This window comes from Bicyclus anynana, chromosome 18, assembly GCF_947172395.1.
Source record: "Bicyclus anynana chromosome 18, ilBicAnyn1.1, whole genome shotgun sequence".
Classification (NCBI taxonomy): Eukaryota; Metazoa; Arthropoda; class Insecta; order Lepidoptera; family Nymphalidae; genus Bicyclus; species Bicyclus anynana.
In genome coordinates this window covers 11,405,199-11,429,747 of record NC_069100.1, presented here as the reverse complement: position 1 = coordinate 11,429,747, position 24,549 = coordinate 11,405,199, and the positions used below count along the sequence as shown (strand labels likewise).

Below are 24,549 nucleotides of genomic sequence, written 5' to 3'. Positions count from 1 at the left end.
CAATCATATAACAACACATAAATGTTTTTGTGTCATTGTTATGTGTCAACCGCATAATATTTCTATTTCAAAAAATTACAAAGAACCCAACCAAAGTCAAGTTCAAATGACTCACAAAATCCTCTAATGCATCAAAATTAAACGATGATCCAATCCCATTCATACACAGACGGACAAAAACACAACCTTGATGATGTTTATGTATATAAAACTACTCTTGTAGTGGAAAAAAGTACAATAATTTAGATTAAACAGCGATAAACATAGAATGACTGTGACCCAGTGACTCAAGTATTAATTGCAGAGTATGCTTAAACTAATTACGAGTAACCACAGAATAAAGAATGTTCAGAATGAGGCTTACAAGCAGCGTTGTAAAGCCGATGAAAAAAACAAACGTCACGCGTCTTCTTCACAAACTTTTATCATAATTTGTATTTCAAAATTTAACACTAACATCAATAACGTAAATTAATATAATCAATAAATTACTAATAAAAAAAATACTTCATTTTATTTTTTTAGTTTTAGTGTTTATTAACATATTTAAAAACGTATGACGCCATTTTTCTTGAATAATATTGAAAATTACTGTTGCGACGCTTCGTGACTCGCAAATGTATTCGTTGTTGAATTTTGTATTTGGAACGGCTGCGACACTGTCGTGTTCCGTATGCTCTGTCTGCCTGATTCTTTAATCTGTGCGAGTAACTATGTAGTCATTTAAAATTGTATGCGTGCCAAGCCAACCTTTGGCGCTTACAAAATGTATGGGAATTTTTGCTATGCTATGAAGAAAATCTATATAACGGCGGAGTTGTAGGTTTTATTATAATTAAAATTCCTTTTACAAATATCTAATTAACTATAGCCTCCCCGCTTTGCACGGCTTGGAATTTACTATAAGTAGAGCGAGAGCTTAGTAGCCGATATACTTATATATATTATTTGTTTTTTGGATAAAATTTACGTCCAAAACTACTCTACCGATACTTAAAATTCTTTCACCATTAGAAAGTTACATCTTCACCGAGTAACATAGGCTATATCATCATCATTATCAACCCATATTCTACTCGAGTCTCCTCTCAGTATGAGAGGGTTTAGGCCAATAGTCCACCACGCTAGCCCAATGCGGATTGGCAGACTTCACACACGCAGAGAATTGAGAAAATTCTCTGGTATGCAGGTTTCCTCACCATGTTTTCCTTCACCGTTTGAAACTCGTGATATTTAATTTCTTAAAATGCACATAATTATCTGAAAGTTGGAGGTGCATGCCCCGTACCGGATTCAAACCCACATCCTCGAATCGGGGGTCATAGGCTATATTTTATCTACTAATGAGAAAGGGAACAACGCGAGTGAAATCGTGGGGCCTCTATTTGAAATGAAAGAATTTGAAATTGGAATTTTGCCGTCTGCATTTTCGAGAGTTTACTTCTCCGACCCAGAGGCGTCTCTAGCTCACGTAGCGCCTGGGTGCAATCATCACCATAGTGCCCTTTAGTACATAAGCGTGCTGAGCACTGTTAAAATGGACAAACTGCAATTTAAGTCAACGCAAACCTTGCAAACAAAAACCTTGTAAGTAGTTACCTATTTTCAATAGGTCATCAAGCTTCTCATGACTCTCATAATCTTCACCCTAGTTTAGACCTCTTGTCTAACCATAATTAGCGCAAATAAAAATAACTTCTAGAGCTCAAAATTATAAGTAGTTATTTAGCCCAACGTAATTATACGGGTAAAATGAATTTTATAGTCGGTTGGCTTAACAAAAATAAAGAATTTGCGCCCGGGCCCGTCATCATAACCCGCGCGGTGTCCGGGTTCGAAGCACCCGGACGCCTCTGCCCCGATCAGCTTTATAACTCAGTTATATCACAAAAGATTGACTTAATCCATACTTACTCGATAAATTTCTCTTGTTTCAGCGTGCTTCAGGCGCGTGCTCGCCGGAAGACGTGCTCTGCGGAGTCACGTGAGAAAGGTCGTGAACTGCGAACGTTTGGAAGACTGTAGGAGGGAATGCGCTGAAGAGAGGCGGTTCCACTGTGAGAGCTTTAATTATAGGTAAGAGTCTCATGTTTTTATGTTGGATACCCTAGTATGGACCGAGAGCCTGGAATACGGATGATGACAATTTTTTAATTAGTTAGAGTGACGTCGTCTCTGAGAGAGATCGTTAAAGTATGGCACAAATATCTTTGTTATTTGTGTGTTTATGTTTATACTTCAAATAATGAAAAATATAATATTTAATTACTTAATTAAGAAATTATTTAAAATAAATAATTATTTTATAAACATTCAAACACAGTTAGTTTTTATGTATTACTAGCGGACGCCCGCGACTTCGTCTGCGTAAAAATTGATGTAAACTTCTCTACCTCTACCTTACCCTGCTCGTAAACCTACCCAACCCTACCCTACCCTACCCTACCCCTACCTTACTCCTACCCTACCGCTAACGCTAACCCTACCCTCCCCCCACCTTACCCCTACCCTAACCCTACCCGTAACCTATCCATACCCTACCCTACCCTGACCCTAATCTACCCCTACCCTACCCCTATCCTACTCCTCCCCTACCCTATACGTTCCATGTCCTTCCCCTACCTCTACCTTACCCCTACCCTACACTACCCCTACCTTATCCGTACCCTACCCTACCCTACCCTACACTTACACTACCCTACCTCTATCCTACCCCTTCCCTACCCCTATCCTATCCCTACCCTCAGCAAAATTGGTCCAGCCTTTTGTGCGTGGTGCAATGACCAAAAGACTATAATTTCCCAAGCGACTTCTATGCTAATACTATAAAGAGGTAAAGTTTGTGTGGTTGTCGGGGGTAATCTCTGGATCTACTGGACCGATTTGGAAAATTCTTTTACCAATAGAAAGCTACATTATTTGCGAGTGTCATAGGCTATTATTGGTTCTCATATTCACACGGGAACGGGAACCACGTAATTGAAACCGCGGGGCGTCATATAGCGGCATTTCTGCGACTTTCAGAAATTTTGTATTCTCTCCGAAACTATATAACTAATTAACATACTGTAAAGGGCAAATCTTATCTCTATAATATCCTTGTGATTATTAAATAATTTATTTTGATAAGGATTTAAGTTTAGTTGTGTAAATAATGACGTAAACCTTAATTTAAAATTTAAATAATTTATTAAAGTACTAAAGGTACTATATCTGCTAAAATATAAAAGATAGATATATGGTGTCGCGGACTTTTTTGTAGAACTTTAAAAGGTTCAAAAAGCCTCCATACATTTATTTCAGTTATACGCAATGGTTGAGGCAGCGCATGCGAATAAGTAAGTTTTTCGGTCCGACCTGTAAGAGAAAACCCGCGATATCTCAGTAGTTATATATGATAGAAATATAAAATATAGCCTATAGCACTCCCCGATAACGAAGCATTCTACTGGTGAAAGAATTTTTAAAATCGGTCCAGTAGATCCGAAGATTACCCCATTTCAAAAAATTGTTACAAACTTACAAACTTTACCTCTTTATAATATTAGTATAGATAATATTAGTATAGATTATATATTTTTGACCTTATTTAGCGGCTCATTGTCATGTAGGTACTTCATTTTAGGAAGGTTGAAAGATTGTGTGAAAGAGACATGATAGTCCAGTGGATATGACCTAGCTGCCTTTGTTTCGGAGGGCGTAAGTCCGAATCCGATCCGAGGCATGCTACTCCAATTTTTCAGTTATGTACGAGTGATAATGATTCAACAGTGAGCGAACCTGCAAACCTGAGAATTTGCTTAATTCTCTGTCTGTGTGAAGTCTGCCAATTCCCATTGGGCCAGCGTGGTGAACTAAGGCCTAATGTTAATTCTGAGAGGAGACTCGTGCTCTACAGTGAGTCGAATGTGGGTTGTTTATGATGATGATGATGAAATTTTGTCAGGCATGAGCTTTCAGCAAACTTTCAGCCTTTCTAGTGTTATATCTTTGTAATGTTGGTTGTCTAAAACTATTTATGGCTTGTTTTAGTGTTGTCTTTTCTTTTCTTTTTTTTTGTGTCTACCTAAACTTTGTTAGTTTTAAGTCCGTTTTTTTCTTTGCAAAAAATCTGTGTCAACAAGGCCTAGATTAGCCAATAAGCTAATTAAGCAATTTCTTAGGGTATCTCGTCTAGGAAGGCATAAGAGACGACCGAGAAAAAATGCGAGCACAAGAAAGTTAAAGCAATTTCAAAATTCGAGCGTTTTAAATTGTTTATTTTTAATACATATTAAAATTAAGCCTAACCATGATGTAACAGAAACTACAGTTGGTTTTACTGTGCACTGGTTATTATTACAAATCGACGGCAGATGATTTATATATTTACTAGCGGACGCCCGCGACTTCGCCCGCGTGGAATTCAGTTTTCACGAATACCGCGGGAACCGTGGACTTTTCCGGGATGAAAAGTAGCCTATGTGTTAATCCAGAGTAAAATCTATTCCATATTTCATCCAATTCGCTTCAGTAGCCGCAGCGTAAAAGAGGAACAAACATACTTACACACTTTCACACTTACACACAAACTTTCGCCTTTATAATATTAGTGTGATAGTGTGATAGTCTACCTATCTATTTGGTCACATAACTAAAGAGGGCCCACAGGGAAACATTGCTTAGGACGTCAAATCCGGCACTGCGTTCAATTGTGCTCCAAGTTAAGCATGACCTGTGCAGTGGTATGCGCGGTGGATTTACAAGACGGAGGTCCTGGGTTCGATCCCCGGCTGGGCCGATTGAGATTTTCTTAATTGGTCTAGGTCTGGCTGGTGGGTCCGCCGTGGCTAGTTACCACCCTATCGGCAAGATGTACCGCCAAGCGATTTAGCGTTCCGGTACGATGCCGTATAGAAACCGCGAAAGAGGTGTGGATTTTCATCCTCCTCCTAACAAGTTAGCCCGCTTCCATCTTAGATTGCATCATCGCTTACCATCAGGTGAGATTGTAGTCAAGGGCTAACTTGTAAAGAGTAAAAAAAAAAAAAGACCTACGTTAATCGCTACGTATAATTTCTACGATTTAGGGCCCGGTGTTAAGTCGCACAGGGCATGCGTTTGAAGTCACCTGGACTACTTGTGCCTATTGTCAGCACACACTTTGCTTGTTTGGAGACAAATATTGATCGTGTTGAAAGATATCAATGGTAAATTAAGATGAAATCACGATAGTGACGTAAAAAGTCAGCCTTGGGAGCTGGACCGATTATGGTGACGGTTTGAGGTCAAAATAATTACCTTAGGTGGGGCTATGTGTATAGAAATTATTGTAGGTAAATGGCAGGGGCGGATTGTGAGAGACTAAAAAAAATAAAATTATTTAAGAGTTCCGTACATGTCTATTAGTACTTTTTAATTGAAGTATTTAATGAATAGATTCGGCTTTCTTTAGAGATTAAATCTAGATAAATACAATCTAACATTGTAGATTCAAACATTACCTACAAGCCTAGGCCTAACGGCTTGAATTCGTTAGTTATCTCTGCGATAACTAACAAATTCAAGCGGCTAAGCCATCTAACAAAATAACCTTCAAAAGTTTCACTACGAAACCGAAGTACTCTGAGATAACGTTGACTCTATCTACAGTATGTAATTATACTACCAAACTCAACAAGTAAAGTCGGACTAAAACAATGCCGCCTAAATTAATATTTTTCACGGAAATTAGATATTACCTATAGGTACTTAGTAATTTTTTTTGTTTGGCAAAACACGTCAATTTCGGGAATTACTGTTCTGAAATAAAAAAAAAAAAACCTTTCATTGTTTGATACCCCATTGATTGAAGAAGGCTATATATAGTACTAGTCTTTATACGCGATTATAGATAATAAATTCATAATGAACAACCGCATAGTAACACCAGCTTAAAACAAGTTCCACGCCTAAAAGCAACTCAAGTTCACACAATAAACAAAAATTAACAACGTACACAAATAGTGTTGCATAATAACGAAAATTCCCATCTTATCTCGATATTATGTACTTCCGTTTCCGCCGAGTGCGCTCCTGTGCCGGCGCAAGGTGATGAGACAATAGTGATGGCGCGCGCTGATTGTACCGAGGTCGCGGTACTAAGAGTAGGGCTCTTTGTCAAACACTTCGTCCAGGGAAGTACTACCATCAGTACGTAGCTTTTTCTGAACATCATCATTAACCCATATTCGGCTCACTGTTGAGCATGAGTCTCCTCTCAGAATGAGATTGGTTAGGCTAATCTACATCAAAGTCAGAGGTCATATCCATCGGGTTATCACGGTTATTCTCATAGCAATGTTATTTAGACCACCAGTGGTTAGCCAATATGGGTTTGGATGATGAGTCTTGGTTGGTCTATGTTTTATTTCTTCCAAGAAATTCTTGGTAAAGTCTCTAAGCATTGACTGTTGGATCAGAATGTTAGACAGTAAAAGGGTGGAATAGAAGAAATGCATGTGAACGAAAATGCAAGGTCCTAGAATGGCGAACCCGCACCGGAAAGCGCAGTGTTGGTCGACCCTCCAATAGGTGGACCGAGGATATCAAGCGGGTTGCTGGGAGCCGCTAGATGCTGGTGGCTCGAAATCGATGTTCTTGGAAGTCCACGCAAAACGCCCATGTCCAGTAGTGGACGTCTATCGGCTAATAATGATAATGATGTGAACGAAATGTGTGATGAGGTGTAACTAGGCATAAAATGGATACATTAGGGAACGAGTAAATACTATAAGGGAAGTCTGAAATTGGCGCATAATATAGAAAAGTTGAGGAGTGAAATATTCACCTTGGTGTTGATTTTATGGAGGGATGAGTCATATTACAAGAATAATGTTAAAGTTGTAGGTGAAAGGACACAAGAGGAGAGGAAGGCGAAAGAAAAGATAGTTGAAGTGAGTAAAAGGAGTAGATGATGCAGTGACGTGTGATAGGGAAGATAATGACATATTTTTCCGACCCTTAAGTAGGTTAAGGACAAGATGTGGGTATTTTTGAGTAGAATCTAAAACGGTTTCTTCTAGACCAACGCGTTCAACCGTAGATCGCTTACCATTAGACAGGTGATTGCAGTCAAGCGTTAATGTATACCATAGCTAACTCCTAAGCGGCTGTAAGATCAATTGAACTTATAGATGGCGTGATGTCGCGCACCTTAAACGTCCGTCTCCCTGATATGCTATTAATAACAAAATATAGTTACTATGTTTGCGTGCGCTACAAGATGGTGGTGTTATATGCGATGGTTATACCACTTAACATCAGGTGGGCCAAGGTGATGCGCATAATGGTGATGGTGTGCGCTGATTGTGACGAGGCCACCGTAGTACATTTGAAAACATTTTACGAGTATATAAGTTCTTTTATAATTAGGGGGCGTAAAATAAAATTGAAGTTGATAGATACGATAGTATAAGTTTTCTTTTCTTCTTAACTTCTAGGTTAGTTTTATTTACTTGATCATGAAAAATTGTTTTTTTCGAAATTAAAGAATTAATTTTCATGATCATGATGATGTTATGTAATATTCAATATATTTCTGTAAATTAATATATAAGACATCGTCTGAAGTTTTAAAATGTAATCCAATTCGGAAGGACCAGCAGGAAATGTTCACGCGTTCTATGTAATTTGCGTTTAGTACAAAGTTTGTAACTTTATAACGTTGTCTAAATTGCAAGCGGTCGGATTCAGAATGCTCACAGGCTTTAGAGCAGTTAATTATGTAAATCGGGCAGACTGCTAGTCTATATAAAAATAAACAGTAACTAAGATTAAACGAACTTTTCTTTTCTTCCTCAGATTAGATCCAACATTCCGCGGCAAAGGTCTGTGTGAGCTGATGACAAAACCCATAGAAGCCTTCGACCTCCAAGAGGATTTCGTAGACGACAAAGATTATGACTTCTATGAGCTCGACCGAAACAGCTTAGAACCTTATTGCCCAGAAACCTTGAGAGGACCAGGTCTCTTACATTCTGGTTATTTATCTTCCAAGCCTGCGAAACTACCAGGCAACCATGATCAATGGAGAGATCATATGGACTTGTCTGTTAATGGATATAAGAGTTACAATCGGTTCTATGACGAGAAAAGTACACAGACGTTCAACAGACGGTATGAAGATCAGTTGTATGTGCCTTATCAGATAGGTAAGTTGTGTTCTTGAACTGAATCACTGCACATACCAAGCTAAGCTAAGTATTTAAATAAAGCATCCTATTTAAGAATTTAGGGTAAGGTCACGTCAATGCTTCCGTCTAGTACTAACATATCTTAGGGTCTGTGCACAAAGCCTATTTTCCATGTGAGATAAATGCGTTTATTTCGCAAAGTATGTAAGCAATAGGAACATTTTAAATACAAAGAAACTGCTCTTTCGAAACTACAGTTTTATGAACATTTATTTATGTTTGTAATTGATTAAGTCAGACATAGTCATTCCAATTTTAAAGGTTCATATATTTTCACTATTCAGCTTTATTTCCTTAAACCCTCAAAAGTTCCACGAGCCGATCTTAAGTCCCACAGGTCCTAAGTTCCATTCCCATCCGATGGACTATTATCATACCCACTCTTATCACTGGCTTTTCGCTTCATTAGGGGTAAAGGTCCAAGGAAAAGTCATCTAAAATATGTTGTAAAATTATTACATTATTTATTAAAACATATGCTTGTCATTCAGGGAAACGTTTAAAAAAAAAGTCATAATACGAATGGTTGATTCTGTTTCCATTTATTTCTGTATTTTTTTTATACCAATGTCATGAAACAAAGAATGTCATTCAGAAGAAGAACTGATGATTGATAAGTCAAAATGTTTTTACATGAAAAGTGTTAGTCAGAAATAAAAAATATTTATAAGGAATTAATGTATTTTAATTTTTAACCCTCAATGTCGCAAATAGAGTCCTTTTCCACATGGTATACAGTGTACACATAATATGTACGTAGGTGTGTAAATTCTTAGATTTATACCAGAAATTAACACGTTGGTTTTGCAACGCCTGCAATAATTTAATAGCAATTACTGAAATAATAATAATTGCTATTGCTTTGCGTGTTTTATAACTTATTTAAAATTTTAAAACACGTTCCAGAATGAATTATGGCAAGTTTTTTAATTTACCATTAGAGAAGACTTATTGTCAAATGATTTAGCTTAGCAAAGCAACGCAAGTAGATAGATATATCTGCTAACAACCCGTAGTTAGTTAAACCCCCAACAAATTATCACGTATCTTATAATGTATTAGATTGAAACGATAGCTTAGAATTGTTCCATTTATCCTTCAACTGGTGACATAGTATTTGAGTAACACAATCTGTTCAATTTTAGAAATTAAATATGGTAGTTTACGGCACTGCTTGAAAACAGTTTATTAGCATATAAGGAGAACAAGAGTAAAGAAGGTATATACCTATCTAAATGCTTTATAATTTTTTTAATGGAAAATTCCTATTACAAAGGAGGTATGTACCTACCTACCTAGTCACTAAAAAGAAAAGTAATGGTGAGATCAACGATATCTAATCAAGTAAATTAATATTAAAACAAAAATACTTTTCCCAAAGATCTAAGATCCTGAAAACCTAGAAAAAATAATCCTTTTTGTAAATTTATTATGAAACAGGGCTAAAACTGATAAAAATAATAAATTAAAAAGAATTCTTTAATCACCGTTACGAAAAGTTGCTTATATCTAAGGTACTGATTTGAGCCTTTTTATGCAACTAACGTTGAGGGCGCTACTGAAGTCCAAGGTACGCCTTAATCGGTAGCTTAACCTAACGCAGTGCGGGAATGAATTAATGATGTTTTACTGACGCAACTGGGTCTGTGAGACCGCATGTCACCAGTTAAAGGTTATTTTACAAACATAACAAGCAAACATAACAATAATAACATAATCATCGGTGACGGTATCTAATCATTTTCCGTATAAGGTCAGGTAGGTGCTAAAAGTACAGAATCATAATTTTCAAATACTAAGAAAGTAGGTATTTACTGAAAAATTAGATTGATCAATCTAATGAGACGATTATAATTATTAGCATTATGTGGTCTTACCTTGCGGGTGCATCATGTAGCATAGAGGAAAAGTGTAGGGTTAAAACACCCGAAAACCTGGTTGGTTTAATTTTCGTCTCAAACCTGACCTGAGAAATGGTAAGCATTTTGGCAGAGAGATATGCCTTGGAGAAGTTTATATAAGCTGTAAGATACCTTATACTTATTAAATACCTATTCCGAATAGTTGTAAAATTTGAAGGAGATTATAGAACGAAACACCCGATTCGGACTGTACAGTATAAATTTTCCCGCTTTATTTTTCACAAAAGCCCGACAAAAGTACCTACAATAACGCATCATAATTATGAAAAGATACTCTCATACTTGTACCAGTAGGTATGCCTCACTCTGATATGGGAGCATTCTCAGTAAATTATGACTTTATAATATACTCAGAGGCACAATTAACCGCCCACTTTAATATACTCGGATAATTGTGCCTCTGAGTATATTATAAAGTCCTCATTTACTGAGATTTTGCGGAAAACTACACATAACCTAGCTGACCTGAAATAAACTTACAAAACAATATTTTTCGACGGATTTTAATGAATGTTGTCTGTTTAATAGTGCTACCCACTATTTTTAATAGAGTTTTTGGAACTTTATATAACAGAAGTTTAATGGCTTAAAAACGTTTGCCATGACAGTAAAAAGCATTTTTTAACAAGTTTCAAACATTTTACAGGCGTAATTAAAAATAACGACGATCGACGGACAGACGAGAGCTGGGGACAATATGGAGGAAACTATGGAGGCATCCATACATCTTACAAAGACAGAAACGATTTCCACAAATCCAAAAACCATTGGGGAATCACCGAACCATACAACTCTTACCAAGGCGTCAAACACTATAACCAGAAAGAAGATTTTAATTACCACAGTCTCCAAAAGAATGGAGAATGGGTAGATTACGGATACGGTTACGGAGCTTGGAAGAAGGGCAGGTGGAATAGCTCTGGAAGCTTCTGGAAAGAACATGGAGATGGTTTTAGGGCAAAAGATCACGAGTTTGAATCAAGAAGTGATGATTCTACTAAAGGTTATATTTTTTTACATTTTTTTGAGCATTAGTGATTGGTTGGGATTTCGTGCTTTTAAATAAGAAAATAACCTCTAAAAATAGAGACTTTTGAGTAATTTGTAACACTATAAGTACAGTTAGTATGAATTTAAAAAAAATAATTAAAAAAAACACCATAGACGAACCATTCTAACTGTTTCTATTTCTGTATTTAAGAGAGTTTCTTTTACACTCAACTGCTGAAGGAGATGTTTTTCGAAAGTGTGTTTAGGTATGTCTTATACCTTGGCATGCTCTTCTATTTAATTTTATTAGAATCAAATAGGAAGCTTAATTAGATTTTTCTCACTGTGGAGTCATTATCACCGATTTCTTAGTATTGTTTGAACTTATGATTGTTTAGATTATTTAATTTGAATTTGTTTTGATGTCAATGAAATGCTAATTCTGAATTAATATTGCTACGTTTCAGACTGTTCTTCTCGACGCAGACCAGGCATGTCGTTGGGATCTGGAGCGATCAGACGATCTTTGCTAGCTCATACGGTAGTCGAGTGTGAAGCCGCCTGTTTTGGGGAGAGGGAGTTCAAATGCGTATCATATAGTTACAGGTACGTTTAACCAACAACCTTTAGTAGTTAACGTAGCCACAATATACCCACGGTTAAAGTGTCGGACTCGACACGAAAATTTCATAGGTTTATAACCAGCTTGATGGACTACTATAGTACTGACTTATACCACAATCTTTACGACTAGTATAGGAATAGAATATTGGTAATTTTTTTTTATTCTTTACAAGTTAGCCCTTGACTACTATCTCTGATGGTAAGTGATGATGCAATCTAACATGTAAACGGACTAACTTGTTAGGCGGAGGATGAAAATCCACATCCTTTTCGGTTTCTGCACGACATCGTACCGGAACACTAAATCACTTGGCGTTACGTCTTGTCGGTAGGGTGGTAACTAGTCTAACTAACCAGAACCGAAGCCTCCCACCAGCCAAAAATATTAAGAGTATGGCAATAACGTAGTATTTAAAAAATAAAACTTCCTTATTATGAATATATATTAGGTATATGAATATATTATATCCTTATGTGGTGTTTAATGCTTTTACTACTTAAGTTTTGGTCTTGCCTTGCTCAGGTGGTTGAGGCATCGGACGCTGCATCGGTGCTTCGGCATTGTGGTGTGTGGCACAATTTTAAAATAAACGTTTTTTCTTTCTTCATTAATCCTTAATATCCAACACACAACTAATAGTGTCAAAGAGGTATTAATCGTTTTTTGCGTCATTGAAATTAAAGGATAGAAAATCATCGACTAACCTTTGCTAGTAAGGAAATTCAGGAGCTCCCTATAAAACAACACACCAGTAATGGTGTCAGAGATAATATATTTGAACATTTTTGAGTCTACTTTCAGATATTCCAGTTCTCCAGGCTCAGACAACTGTTTCCTCAGTGAGAGGCCCTACAGAGGTCTGGAGATGTCAGCTGACAGCGGGTCTGACGTGTACGCAATGCCACTGCACCAGGACTGTCAGACCATCAGCACTAAGCCCTGGGTTGAGAGCGGTTAGCTTACATTCTTAAAATCTATCTATATCTATACTTCTTTTTGTAAATTTAGATTTTACTTATACGATTTGTAACAACAAACGTTAGCGTGGCATAAAGTACGCCAGCGCCATCTAGAATCTATACTTGTAATACGATTTCTGTACATTTTGTACAGAATGTACATTGTATGTAATATTGAATACATGTAATATTGAAGATGTTTTGAAAATTTTTGTTTGTTTATATAATCGATACTGATGCCAACAATATTTTTTTTCGATTTCTTGTCTGTCTGTTACAATTCAACCCTTGAAGGGCTTGAAAATTTGTAAAAAAATAAATATATTTATAATAAAACTGTTCGAATTCTATACCTACATTATTTTAATCTGCCCCTCTCGCAAAATCCGTTCTTAGCGTGGATTTACTAATTATAAACTACCTCCCTGCCAAATATCGACTTTGCACGTAATAAAAATTGTGCTATATTTTACAGAATGCTTTTGGCACGTTCGTTCCGGGGCAGCAGTGAGTGGCAAAGCAGTGAGGGCGGCCATCACTGTGACCGGGCTGGGAGCATGCGAGGCGGAGTGCATTCGAGCACACAGCTTCTTCTGCAGAGGATTTAGTTTTAGGTGAGAACTTTATTATTTTACTAAAAAAATGCTTAAAAGAAAAGATAATTCCTAATATTATTTGGAAGTATGCAAATAAGAAATTAAAATACGTGTCTCAAATGGTGAAGGAAAGACATCGTGAGGACACCTGCATACCTAAGAATTTTCTTAATTCTCTATGTGTGTGAAGTCTGCCAATCCGCATTTGGACAGCGTGGTGGACTAAGGCCTAAATTCTCTCATACTGAGAGGAGACTCGAGCTCAACGGTGATCCAAATATGGGTCGTTTATGATTATGATGCAAATATTCTTACAAAAATAAACTGCTTATATATTATATATAATCAAAAAAAATCCTTGAAAATTCGCATTTAGATAAAAACACATCCCATAGAAAAAGGATTACTTAGTAATATTTGCAAAAATTGCAGATATGTAATACATACTCTACCAAAAAATCCATTTTTGAGTCTAGCTATAAAATTAACTATTTATTAGCTATAAAATTAACTATTTATTAATTTTAATAAAGTCCTAAAATAAATATACACATTTTCAAATGTATTTTTTTTGCTACAGGTTTGACGCACCGACTATCGGCGATGACCTTGAGAATTGTCTCCTAACTTCCTCACCGCCTACATCCCTTGAACTGAACCATGGGTTAACTCCCAACAAGCACGAGCTGTATTCTAGAGGCAATTATGGAAGAGGGTGTGAACCGGCTTTGTATGACGATGTTAACCGAGAACCACGTACGTTTTTGATCTGTTCTTGACTTCTTGAGGCAGAATTTTGGTAAACCACAAGAATGATGGCACGCCACGTCGATTTTTACAGATATATAGTAAGTTATATACGCCATCGGTCATATTTATTTATCTAATTAAATAGGTGACCAATGGCGTATATAACATACTTACAATCCGAAGTAACAACTTTCAATTTACGTATCTACGTAAATTGAAAGTTACTTCGGAGGATTACTTATTAGCACAGTAAAAGTTTGCAATTTCTTTTGCCCTTCCGGCTTCAGTATTTCCTGCGATCATCCTGAATCTGAACATCTTCAAGGCAAGAGGAAATAGGCATCTTGAAAATCTGTTCTTGTTTTTTTTATGTTCTAATAGATGATAACAAAAACAATGATTGAAATGAGTCCTCTCTACGAAATTATAGACTAGTTATAAACATAAATACTGAAATTAAAATTCAATTTTAAACGACTTTCTATATAAAAAAACTATAGTTTATGCGAAATATATAATATATATAATATATATAATATATATATACAAGTAGAAATACAAAGTAAATACATAATAGGCGTCTTAAAAAGGAAATTACTTGCACTATTTTTCGAGAAAGTTTTTCTTGTAATCTATGGTTTTATTAAGAAACTTCCAATGCTAAAACCATAGAGGAGAATAATATAAATATATAAATAAAATAAAAAACTAAAAGAAACTATTTTGAATGATTTATTAGCTGAGTAAAATCACACACAACACTTAATTTTTCTTAAAGCTTGAAAAAACTTACTCGTAACTCTCCTAAACGATTTACTTTCTCTCTAATTTGCGTGTAGGATACACGAGCATACTTTAAAAATGAATTTCATCTAATATGTAAAGAAAATATATGATGAATTAATTTATTATAATTTTATTTCCAGAATGTTACCTCCAATATGAAAACGCAGCAAAACTGACACCTATCTCTGTAAGGGGCCGCGCGCATGCCAAAGACGAAAGAGCTTGTGGCCACGCCTGTACTGATGCGCCGTTTACTTGCCTGAGCTTCTCTTTCAAGTATGGTTACATCAATAACTTATAATACCCTGGTACTTTCGTTTACAACATATCTTGATATTTAAATCTGCCTCGTTGGTCTAGTGGTTAAATTGTTTAGCAACGGATATATAGGTCCTGAATTCGACTCATGGGTTGGGCTACTTTGCAGACTTTTAATAGCTACCTGATGGAATTAGAATGTTGGTTATGTTGCAAATGTGCCTCTGACATTGTTGTTGGTGCTAGTCAGGATCATCTGATGGTGATCCTTACAGAGTAAAATATATATATTTTTAATTTGACCAATATTCCTATTCCTCTCCAATAAGTCGGAAAACTCTGTTAGGTGTAGGTACGACAATAGTCCAGCGGGTGGGGATGGAACCCGTTTCTTTGGCTTATTAAGGCTTTGACATCGACATGGCTATATCATAATCATATCAACCAACATTTCAACGAGAGTTGAGATATTTGGCACATCGAATATAGTGTGAAGTTAAATGAAGGACTGTTTCCAACGCTCAAAATTTAAAATGCAACACTGCTCCTTACTATCTACTTGGGAATGCATTTGTTGCATTTGAACGCTTTTTAGTGTCCGTTAAAAAACTCTCGTGCGAATGAGGGCTTAGAATTGTATGGTAACGTGGGTAATATATCATCGTATTCCATATCATCCTCTCTTAGACATCCTCTGATGATGAATACATTCCTTAGGTTTTTTGTATACAATGCCTATCAATTAGACCTGACCTTAAAGCTTGCCTTTGGTCATCTAAGGCATATCGTCCTCTCTTACACTCATATGATGACTAATACCTACATTCTTTAGGTTTTTTGTATACAATGCTTATCCTTAGGACCTGACCTCAGAGCTTGCCTTTGGTCATCTAAGACATATATTGTTTAAAGATTCGAAAATCTTAGCTTTCCATGGAATCACTGTAATACAGTAATATGCAGGTGTAACAGCTTGCTCTTAATGTGAATATGAAAGTTATGGTCTTTCATAGCCTCTCAAGTCCAATAACTCCAGCAGTTTGAAATTCTTCTCTTTACATCCTCGCGTGTAGGTAAAATAATTTCGTTATATTTATAAACCTTTAAATAAAATCTCTTGTAGCAACAATGCAGCTCCCGATTCCGAGAACTGTCTGCTATCAGAGATTCGCCTCTTCGATCTGCAACGAGGAGTGGATTATGAGCATTCCGCTGACGATCTTCTGTTTGCTTTCGACCTCTTCAACGGACAATGCTGGCGAAAGTTCCACGGAAAGGGAGAATACGAGTAAGATTTTATCTTATATATGCTAGTAGTATATCAAAATCTTGTGTCGCCTAGCTTCTTTGTTTTTTAACACAATATTATCTACTGTTGTTTAGAGTTCCATCCCTGGAAGTCCCTCGACCGTTGTCAGCTCCAACTATAGAAGAAACTTACCCTGGGACAGCGTCTGCGCCAGACTTTGCGCCACCTCCACCAGGTATGGCTAAAAATAGACAGATCTGGATCTATGACTTTTGCGAACCGGGGTAGAAATTTAATTCGGTGCGGCCAAAGCATAGGCCAACCAGAATGAATTTCTTTAATTCTCGCAAAGGTTTTCGTTCCCTATTCACTCCTGATTGTGGGAAATGGGTCAAAATGAATAGAGGATCTTCTAGGGAAGAACGTACTTCCATACTATACTACCATTAGCTGCTTTTATCTTTACCATTAAGCCAAGCCTAACCTACCTACCTATGTAGACTTAGAAAATAATTTCTTTACAGAAACCTACATCATCAGCTCAGGCCCGACAGGACCAGGTTACCCAGCCCCAGAACATCCCAAACCTTATGTTCCAGAAACCGGTTATAAACCGGGTTACGATTTAGGACCACCATTAAAACCGGGTTACATTCCAAGTGGTCCTGAAATAACTGGGCCGAGTGGTCCACCTAGTTATCCATCTGGACCACCTAGTTATCCATCCGGACCACCTACTTACCCATCCGGTCCACCCAGTTATTCATCTGGTTCCAATTTTAAACCAAGTTATCCAGCTGGAGAATATGAATCGAATCCACCAAGCTATGAACCGCACCGCCCGGTTTATAGACCAAGTTATCAACCTGATTATTCGCCACCTGGTCCAAGTGTATCCGGTTATAAACCTGGATATAAACCCGGATATAAACCGCCCTATTCGAGTGGACCAAGTTATCCTTCATACGGACCAGCGTATCCTCCATACACTGGACCGGATAGACCAGACTATAGTGGAGGTCCAGGGTTCAAACCAAGTTCTGGAGGTAGACCAGTTGGATATCCAGCTCAAGATGTAGGATATAGACCTCCAGTACAGAGACCAGTGGATAAAATTGATGAGTCTTGTAAGTATTTTCAATTTGTATTTTTGTTAATGGCACTTTAAGAAAAATTGCTGTATATCTGAAGGGTATGCGTGCGTGTGCGTGTGCGTGTGTGTTTACTTATTCTCAGGTATTAATAAAATTAAATTTAGTGTATTTTTCATAGATGTTGGTTATGCTGGCTTTAGATGAATCAAAGACTTAGGTGTTAATTCTCATGACTTGAAACTTGAGGTATATATTGTCAGGGGATATTTGAAAAACCAATTATATTAGTGAGATTGATTCCACCAGTTTGGAAAGATTCTTTCTACGCAAAAAGCAAGCAATTGAGTTAGTGATTTTTGTATCTTTCTCTTGTATAAAGAACAAAACAGACTCGCAGCTTCCAATAATCTTTGTCATCAATTCTATTATAACCTCGACTTACTTTAATGTTGATAAACATTTTTTAAATTTTTGTAAAGGCACTGAAAGACTAGTTAAGATACCAACAACAATAAAATAGATAAATTAACAAAGTAACAATTTCCAGTGTCGGTGTCATGGCGACACTATACAGTGTCAGGATTCCCCTGTAGGAAGGGCACGGTCTGTGAGCAGAACGTCATAGCAGGACACTGGGCTTGCGAGCCGGAGGGTGGGGAAATTGGTGAGTATTAATAATAAATAAATACATTTTTATTTCAGTTTAAGCTATAGAATTAAAAATTAATATAGAAGAGTTAGTAAGAACATGTAAGCCTACCAGGATAATAATGAAAGCAAAATAATTTGATTATTCTTTAGTAATGAATAATCAAAGGCGAATGTCGCGAAGCTTAAGTGGTAATAAACACGTAGTTCGCAGTGCCGATGGACGTTCGGGTCCCAAGGCGCTGGAACGGCGACCCCGCACTAGGTAGTGCAGTGTTGGTCGACCCCCTCACCAGATGGATTGACGAAATCAAGCGATTCGCAGATATTTGCCAAATGCAGGAAGCTCAGGATCGTGATGTTTGCAAGTCCCTACAAAAAGCCCATGTCCTGCAGTGGACGTCCATCGACTGTTATGATGATGATGAATCGAAATATTTTGCTGTTTTCATAATGCATTTATGCTACAACTATGTTCAAAGTTCTCTGCGTAAACTATTTTTTAGAACTTTAGTTATACTATTTTTGCGTAACTTTGACCGCAATGTCATGTAATCCTTCCTCGATTAACCATGACCATCCAACGAAAAGATTTTTTTATTCGAATACACTCAGCAAACAAAGACAAACAATAAAAAAAACAAAAACAGTTTTATTAGTTTGGACATATGAGTAATTTAATTAAAATGTTTTGCTTAAAATTCTGTTTTTAGGTTCGTGGGACTACTGCTGCGCTGCTACCCACAGGTGTGGTTACAGCGAAGGATTCCGGAAACCATGGTAATAATACATCTTATCCATCACGCCGTTTTTTCCTAAGTAGCGGACGCCCACGATTTAGTCCGCGTGGAATTCAGTTTTTTACATATAACGCGGGAACCATGGACGTTTCCGGGATTAAAAGTTGTAGCCTCTGTGTTAATCCAAAGTAAAATCGATCTCCATTCCAAATTTCAGCCAAATCGCTTCAGTAGCCGCGACGTCCATCGGTTGTTAACTCAGACCAATTATAGAAGGACCTGTATCGCACTCATAGTCACGAACAAAATTGTCTGACATTTCTGAGGAAAAAGTGCTTAGATTTTGTATATATGTTATACTAAACTAGAAGTTTTTCACACAATCCAATTACACAAAAAGGAGCTCTTTAACCGACGAACACGATAACATCTATTTACCATCGATTCTATAGAGACAGCTTTTATAATCGCATTAGATCGTTGATCATATACTTAGTCAGAAAAGTAACGTCTAGCGAAGCAGGTCCTATACAATAATTGGTCTGAGGTTGTTAGTGATGATAATGATGAGTTGTAAAATATGGTTTCAGGTGCTACGTCGGTCCGTCCCACGACCAATGGCGTCCGTGCAGCGAGAAGTACTACCCTTACCACCAACACAACGTACCGCACCCCTCACAAGGACAAAGAGGTACGATCAGCAAAAAAAACACACAGTCACACGTAAATCGTACACAATTTTAAAGATAAGCACAAATATATCTAGAAAAGTTTCAGTATAAGATTTAGAATTTTAGATTAAGAAAAAAAGACAATAGATTGTTGCTGAAAATAGCAAATGACAAAAAAAGAAAAATCTAAATTCATTTGTTTCAAACAGTCTTAGGTACATTACAAGCAGTTATTAAAACGTGAAATTTGTTACTGACTGCTAATATTATTTTTAATTGACCTTTCAGAGGCGATCCGCCCAAGACCTGACCAAAATCTGAAACCGTTAGATAAACCAAGCTACGGTTCTAAAGACAAGGACAGGTTCTATCCCGGAGGCTATCTGTCAGAAGGTGATAGAAGATACTGGGATGATCTATATAAAAATGGACCTCAAGCCTATTATGACAAGAATGGAAATCCTTTACCAGGTAATATAAATACAAAATAATCAAACAGACAAAATAATCAATTGTTATTATCTATACTAGTAAACTAATAGATATTATAAACAGGTAAAATTTGTGAGGTTTCGATTTTGGAAATTGTAATTCCAATAGAAAGATTTCATTAAGTACACAAGAACAGAAACTACGCGGGCGAAACCGCGTATGGCTGCTAGTTTGTTATAAAAAATATTCGCTTGAATAATATTCTTCGTAAGGGGTAAAGGGTTTTTTCGTGTTTGGTGGTGGTAATACAAAAGAATTCTAAATTAAAATTATATTTTCAGGTTATACTCGAGTTCCAATAGAAGATAGACCGCACATCAAATACCAAAGGAATCCCGCAAGACCGGGCTCTGGGTACTGGGTACCAGTGCCTTCACCTGAAGATGGAGAACCCCCTGCCACTGGTGGTTTGGGGGTACCAAGGTAAGAAAATAAACTTAATTACAAAAAATAGTTATTAAAGGTAATTGTAATGAGGAACTGCGAAATCGAATCTAATGTATTTTCGTTTTGCCAATGCTCGTTGACGAGACAGATGATAAATTAACTTCTATGTGTTGATATCACAATAATACAATTATTATGCGTGACCTTGAATCTTTTTTTCTTTTCCAGGTACTGGCCAGTAGCGTATCTACACAAAGGCCCACCGCCAAACATGACGTACTTCAGATACAACGAGACTACAACCACTGAGAGATACGACATCCGACCCAAAGACAAACCTGATACAAAACGCTTAAACATAGACAAACCTGCGGAAAACGATTTAGAAAGTAGATCTGTGGACAACAATCCTAGAGCCGAAAAAAGAATAAATATCACAGGAGACGAAGACGATATCTATGAACTCAAAGTAGATAATCAAACAACAACTACTTATAAACCAGAAGTTAATGAAACTGTATTGGAAAGTGTTACCGAAACACAAATAAAAATTAACAATACAGATACACAGAGTAAGCCTGTCGTTTCTAACATAGAAGAGGAAGATATAATTAGTGGAATAGATGGAAAGCTTCATGATTTCACTAAATCGATTGAAGTTTACGATATAGAAGACGTTAAAGGTGACAAAATATCTGATTTTAAGACTTTAGAAGCAGAGGAGAAACAAATCGAAGCTATAGGAAGACTTTTAGCGTCAAGACGTGCAGGAAAACTAGTTATACATAAACGTTCGCAAAAAGACTTGGAATCAAAGAGTATATCGCTGGATAAAGATTTCATAGATTTTAATTTTGGTAACAGATTCCCAACAACAGAAAGGAGAGGTGTTATACAAAAAGTATCCAAAGACGATATAGAGAAAAGTAAATTTATAAATGACAAAAGTCTCGAAGTGAGCGAGACAACTTTTGTTAGACCGCCAAGAGTGTTGAGTACTGCAACTACTGAGAATATAAGAAAAGCAGTTGTAAATGGGAAGGTGTTTTATGATGCAACGATCAGAGACCAAAGGGAGTTGTATACAAATTCATCGCGACGTGCAAAGAACCTACGTCTCGAAGAGAACCGTGCACCTTCTGTGATACCAACAGCGAGTACAAAGAAAAAAAACATTAGAACTCGAAACACTAATCCAATAAGACGCGTGAGGAGGGTTTATAAAAAGAGATACAACCCTGAAGAAGTAAGAAAGAGATTGTTAGAAAGAGAAAAGAATAAAAATGCTACCGAAGGTATAAAAAGTTAATGGAATGAAGCGAAATGTTTATCGATTGGTTGATCAACCATTAATCTGATATTGAAACGATAACACTTACGTCAGAAGTAAGTATAAAACTAGAACGAAATATTTATTTATATTAATTTGTATATTATTAATTAACATTCGTACTATATTTAACATTACTGATTAGGTCCAGAGGAACTATACAAATAGAACTTTGAGAACGTTTACATTTTATTTATTTTTAATATATCTAGTAAAGTCAAAGGTAAATTTCCACTGCCACTTTTTATAATGAGACATTTTTATTTACACTGACAATGTATCGAATTGTTTTGCATTTTTCTTTATTTTAATTTAATATAATTAATAATTTTAATACAAGTATTTTGTTATTTTCTAAATTAAGTATAAGAATTTATATCACAATAGGTTTTTAATTACCATATTCTTCTTAAGAAATATAGTTTTAAATTTAGTATTATATATTAAACAATTGTCAATTTGACTTAAAACTGTGACTTTTGCGTTGATTTGACGATCAAATATACATTTTATATTAAGTATAACATTATTTGATACTTTGTATATTTATTGTATAAGACATATTTTGGGTATAAACATAGAAAAAAAAATATTTATAAAAATAATAATAATTTAAATTATTTCGAATAATTGATTTGATGTATTTTTATAGAAATAGTTATTAGTATTATTTTTTAGATATCAAATTCAATATATACAGTAATACAGTGATTATAATTGTTAGATGCAGAAATTTACTCAATGATTTATTATTTATAATAAAAAAAAAATATTGTAATATTTAGATGTTATGCATTTTAGTGATCTGAGAGTTACCATAAATATTTGTTTGTGATTTTTCATGAATAAAATAGAATAGTAATTTTTTTAGCATGAATATTTTTTTTATTTGTTGTCGATCTAACCTATCCTGTTGTACCCATTTCCATAAAAAAACCATTTCACGTGCAAGTGATTCGTGCCCTTCCAATATTCTTTACTTAAGACCATCTTATATGAGTGTAAATAGACACAATGCAATGGTTCACGACTATGGTAGGTTCCTTTATTTATTTTTATTAAATAAATAATACTACATTAACTAATAAATACTAATTTTGACGGCCTCCGTGGCGCAGTGGTACGCTCGGTGGATTTACAAGACGGAGGTCCTGGGTTCGATCCCCGGCTGGGTAGATTGAGATTTTCTTAATTTGTCCAGGTCTGGCTGGTTGGAGGCTTTGGCCGTGGCTAGTTACCATCCGGCAAAGACGTACAACGTACGACGTACACGCCAAGCGATTTAGCGTTCCGGTACGATGCCGTGTAGAAACCGAAAGGGGTGTGGATTTTCATACTCCTCCTAACAAGTTAGCCCGCTTCCATCTTAGACTGCATCATCACTTACAATCAGGTGAGATTGTTGTCAAGGGCTAACTTGTAAGAATAAAAAAAAAAAATACTTCTCGGATATTTTTCTTAAAGACACGGTATCGACTAAGTTCAAGAACAATTGATGGACTAAGCAGGTGAAACATCTGAAGGTACTCGTAAATGGTAAAGCATAATTTATAAACAAAGCAACACTTACCACGACATTCAAGAAACACGTCCCACTATTGGCATATAAATTTGAGTCTCAGAGGAGACACCCTTAGAGAGTCGTTCCGTCTATCTCTTCTGCTTCTGCCTTCGGGACCCATCAGGCGATACTTCTGCGGTAGCCCAAGCCCCTGGTAACGCCGCTGGGGTCCCATTAAGGGCCACACAATCAGAAGAAAAAATATAAAGTTTTGAGGTATGTGTTAAGACCTCAGACCAATTATAGAAGGACCTGTATCGCACTCATTGTCACGAACAAAATTGTCTGTCATTTTCTGAAGAAAACGAGCTTAGATTTGGTATATATCTTATACTAAACTAGAAGTTTTTGCTCGTTTTTTACACAATTCAATTACACAAAAAGGTATTTTTACGGAGCTCTTTAACCGACGAACACGATTACAACTATTTAACATCAATACTATAGAGACAGTTTCTATAATCGCATTAGATCGTTGATCATATACTTTGACAGAAAAGTAACGTCCAGCGAGGCAGGTCCTATACAATAATTGGTCTGAGGTTAAGACACATGATATAAGCAGGCGGCAGTACTTCCCCGGACGAGCTATGCCACAGTACAGAATTAACCTCTCTGCAGATTTATTATTTAAAGAGAAAGAATACAATAAGGAACTTAAGCTAACTTAACCTAATTACTAAACAAATCACGCCCACGTGGAATGGTGGCAAGAATACTGGCTGCATTTCCGCGCTGGACAGCCAGGCTGATCCTTTGCGCGAAAAATGAGCCAGCCCTTCTGTCTTATTTAAAGTAAAGATTCTCACCCTTTTTTATGCCAGCGCTTGACTACAATTAAGCCTGATGGTAAGCATTAATGCGGTCTAAGTTGGAGCGCGCTTACCTAGAAGATGCCTATTCACTCTAGCTTTGAAGGTGTCCAAATTATATGTGTCAGGAAACACAAACGTCGGAAGGGCATTCCAAATTTTTGCTGTACGATTTAGAAATGTAGATGCAAATCTTTTTGTACGAGTTGCCTGGACATCCGCAATATATGGATGCCACCGTTTGCCACCCTAAGCTCGCCAATCCACATTGGTGCAGCGCAGGAGCGAGGCCTGCCCCTGCCATACATTTTTCTAGTTTTCGAAACGTTTGCTATCTAAGAAAGAGAATCGATATGCCGCTTGGCTACAGGGGCTGGTCTTGTCGTGGGTCGTTAAATAAGCTGATAATGATTTACTTTACTTAAGAGTTTATCAATGTAATGTATTAGCAATATCGTCGTCGTCG

At 36.6% G+C, this 24,549-nt stretch overlaps 1 protein-coding gene across 1 annotated transcript in view; it reads left to right on the top strand.

The window, feature by feature from the left end:
• Nucleotides 1-21,760, top strand: part of LOC112050014 (uncharacterized) — a 48,488-nt gene extending 26,728 nt beyond the window's left edge. The window contains exons 4-20 of the mRNA XM_024088126.2: nt 1,938-2,076; nt 7,822-8,171; nt 10,782-11,138; nt 11,593-11,731; nt 12,552-12,703; nt 13,185-13,323; nt 13,886-14,061; nt 14,982-15,117; nt 16,223-16,387; nt 16,483-16,583; nt 16,873-17,475; nt 17,990-18,106; nt 18,804-18,870; nt 19,421-19,521; nt 19,790-19,972; nt 20,275-20,416; nt 20,609-21,760. Coding sequence (XP_023943894.2) covers nt 1,938-2,076; nt 7,822-8,171; nt 10,782-11,138; nt 11,593-11,731; nt 12,552-12,703; nt 13,185-13,323; nt 13,886-14,061; nt 14,982-15,117; nt 16,223-16,387; nt 16,483-16,583; nt 16,873-17,475; nt 17,990-18,106; nt 18,804-18,870; nt 19,421-19,521; nt 19,790-19,972; nt 20,275-20,416; nt 20,609-21,689 — 4,148 coding nt within the window. The 3' untranslated portion in view covers nt 21,690-21,760. The remainder of the gene's footprint in view (nt 1-1,937; nt 2,077-7,821; nt 8,172-10,781; nt 11,139-11,592; nt 11,732-12,551; nt 12,704-13,184; nt 13,324-13,885; nt 14,062-14,981; nt 15,118-16,222; nt 16,388-16,482; nt 16,584-16,872; nt 17,476-17,989; nt 18,107-18,803; nt 18,871-19,420; nt 19,522-19,789; nt 19,973-20,274; nt 20,417-20,608) is intronic.
• The last annotated feature ends 2,789 nt before the right edge of the window (nt 21,761-24,549 follow it).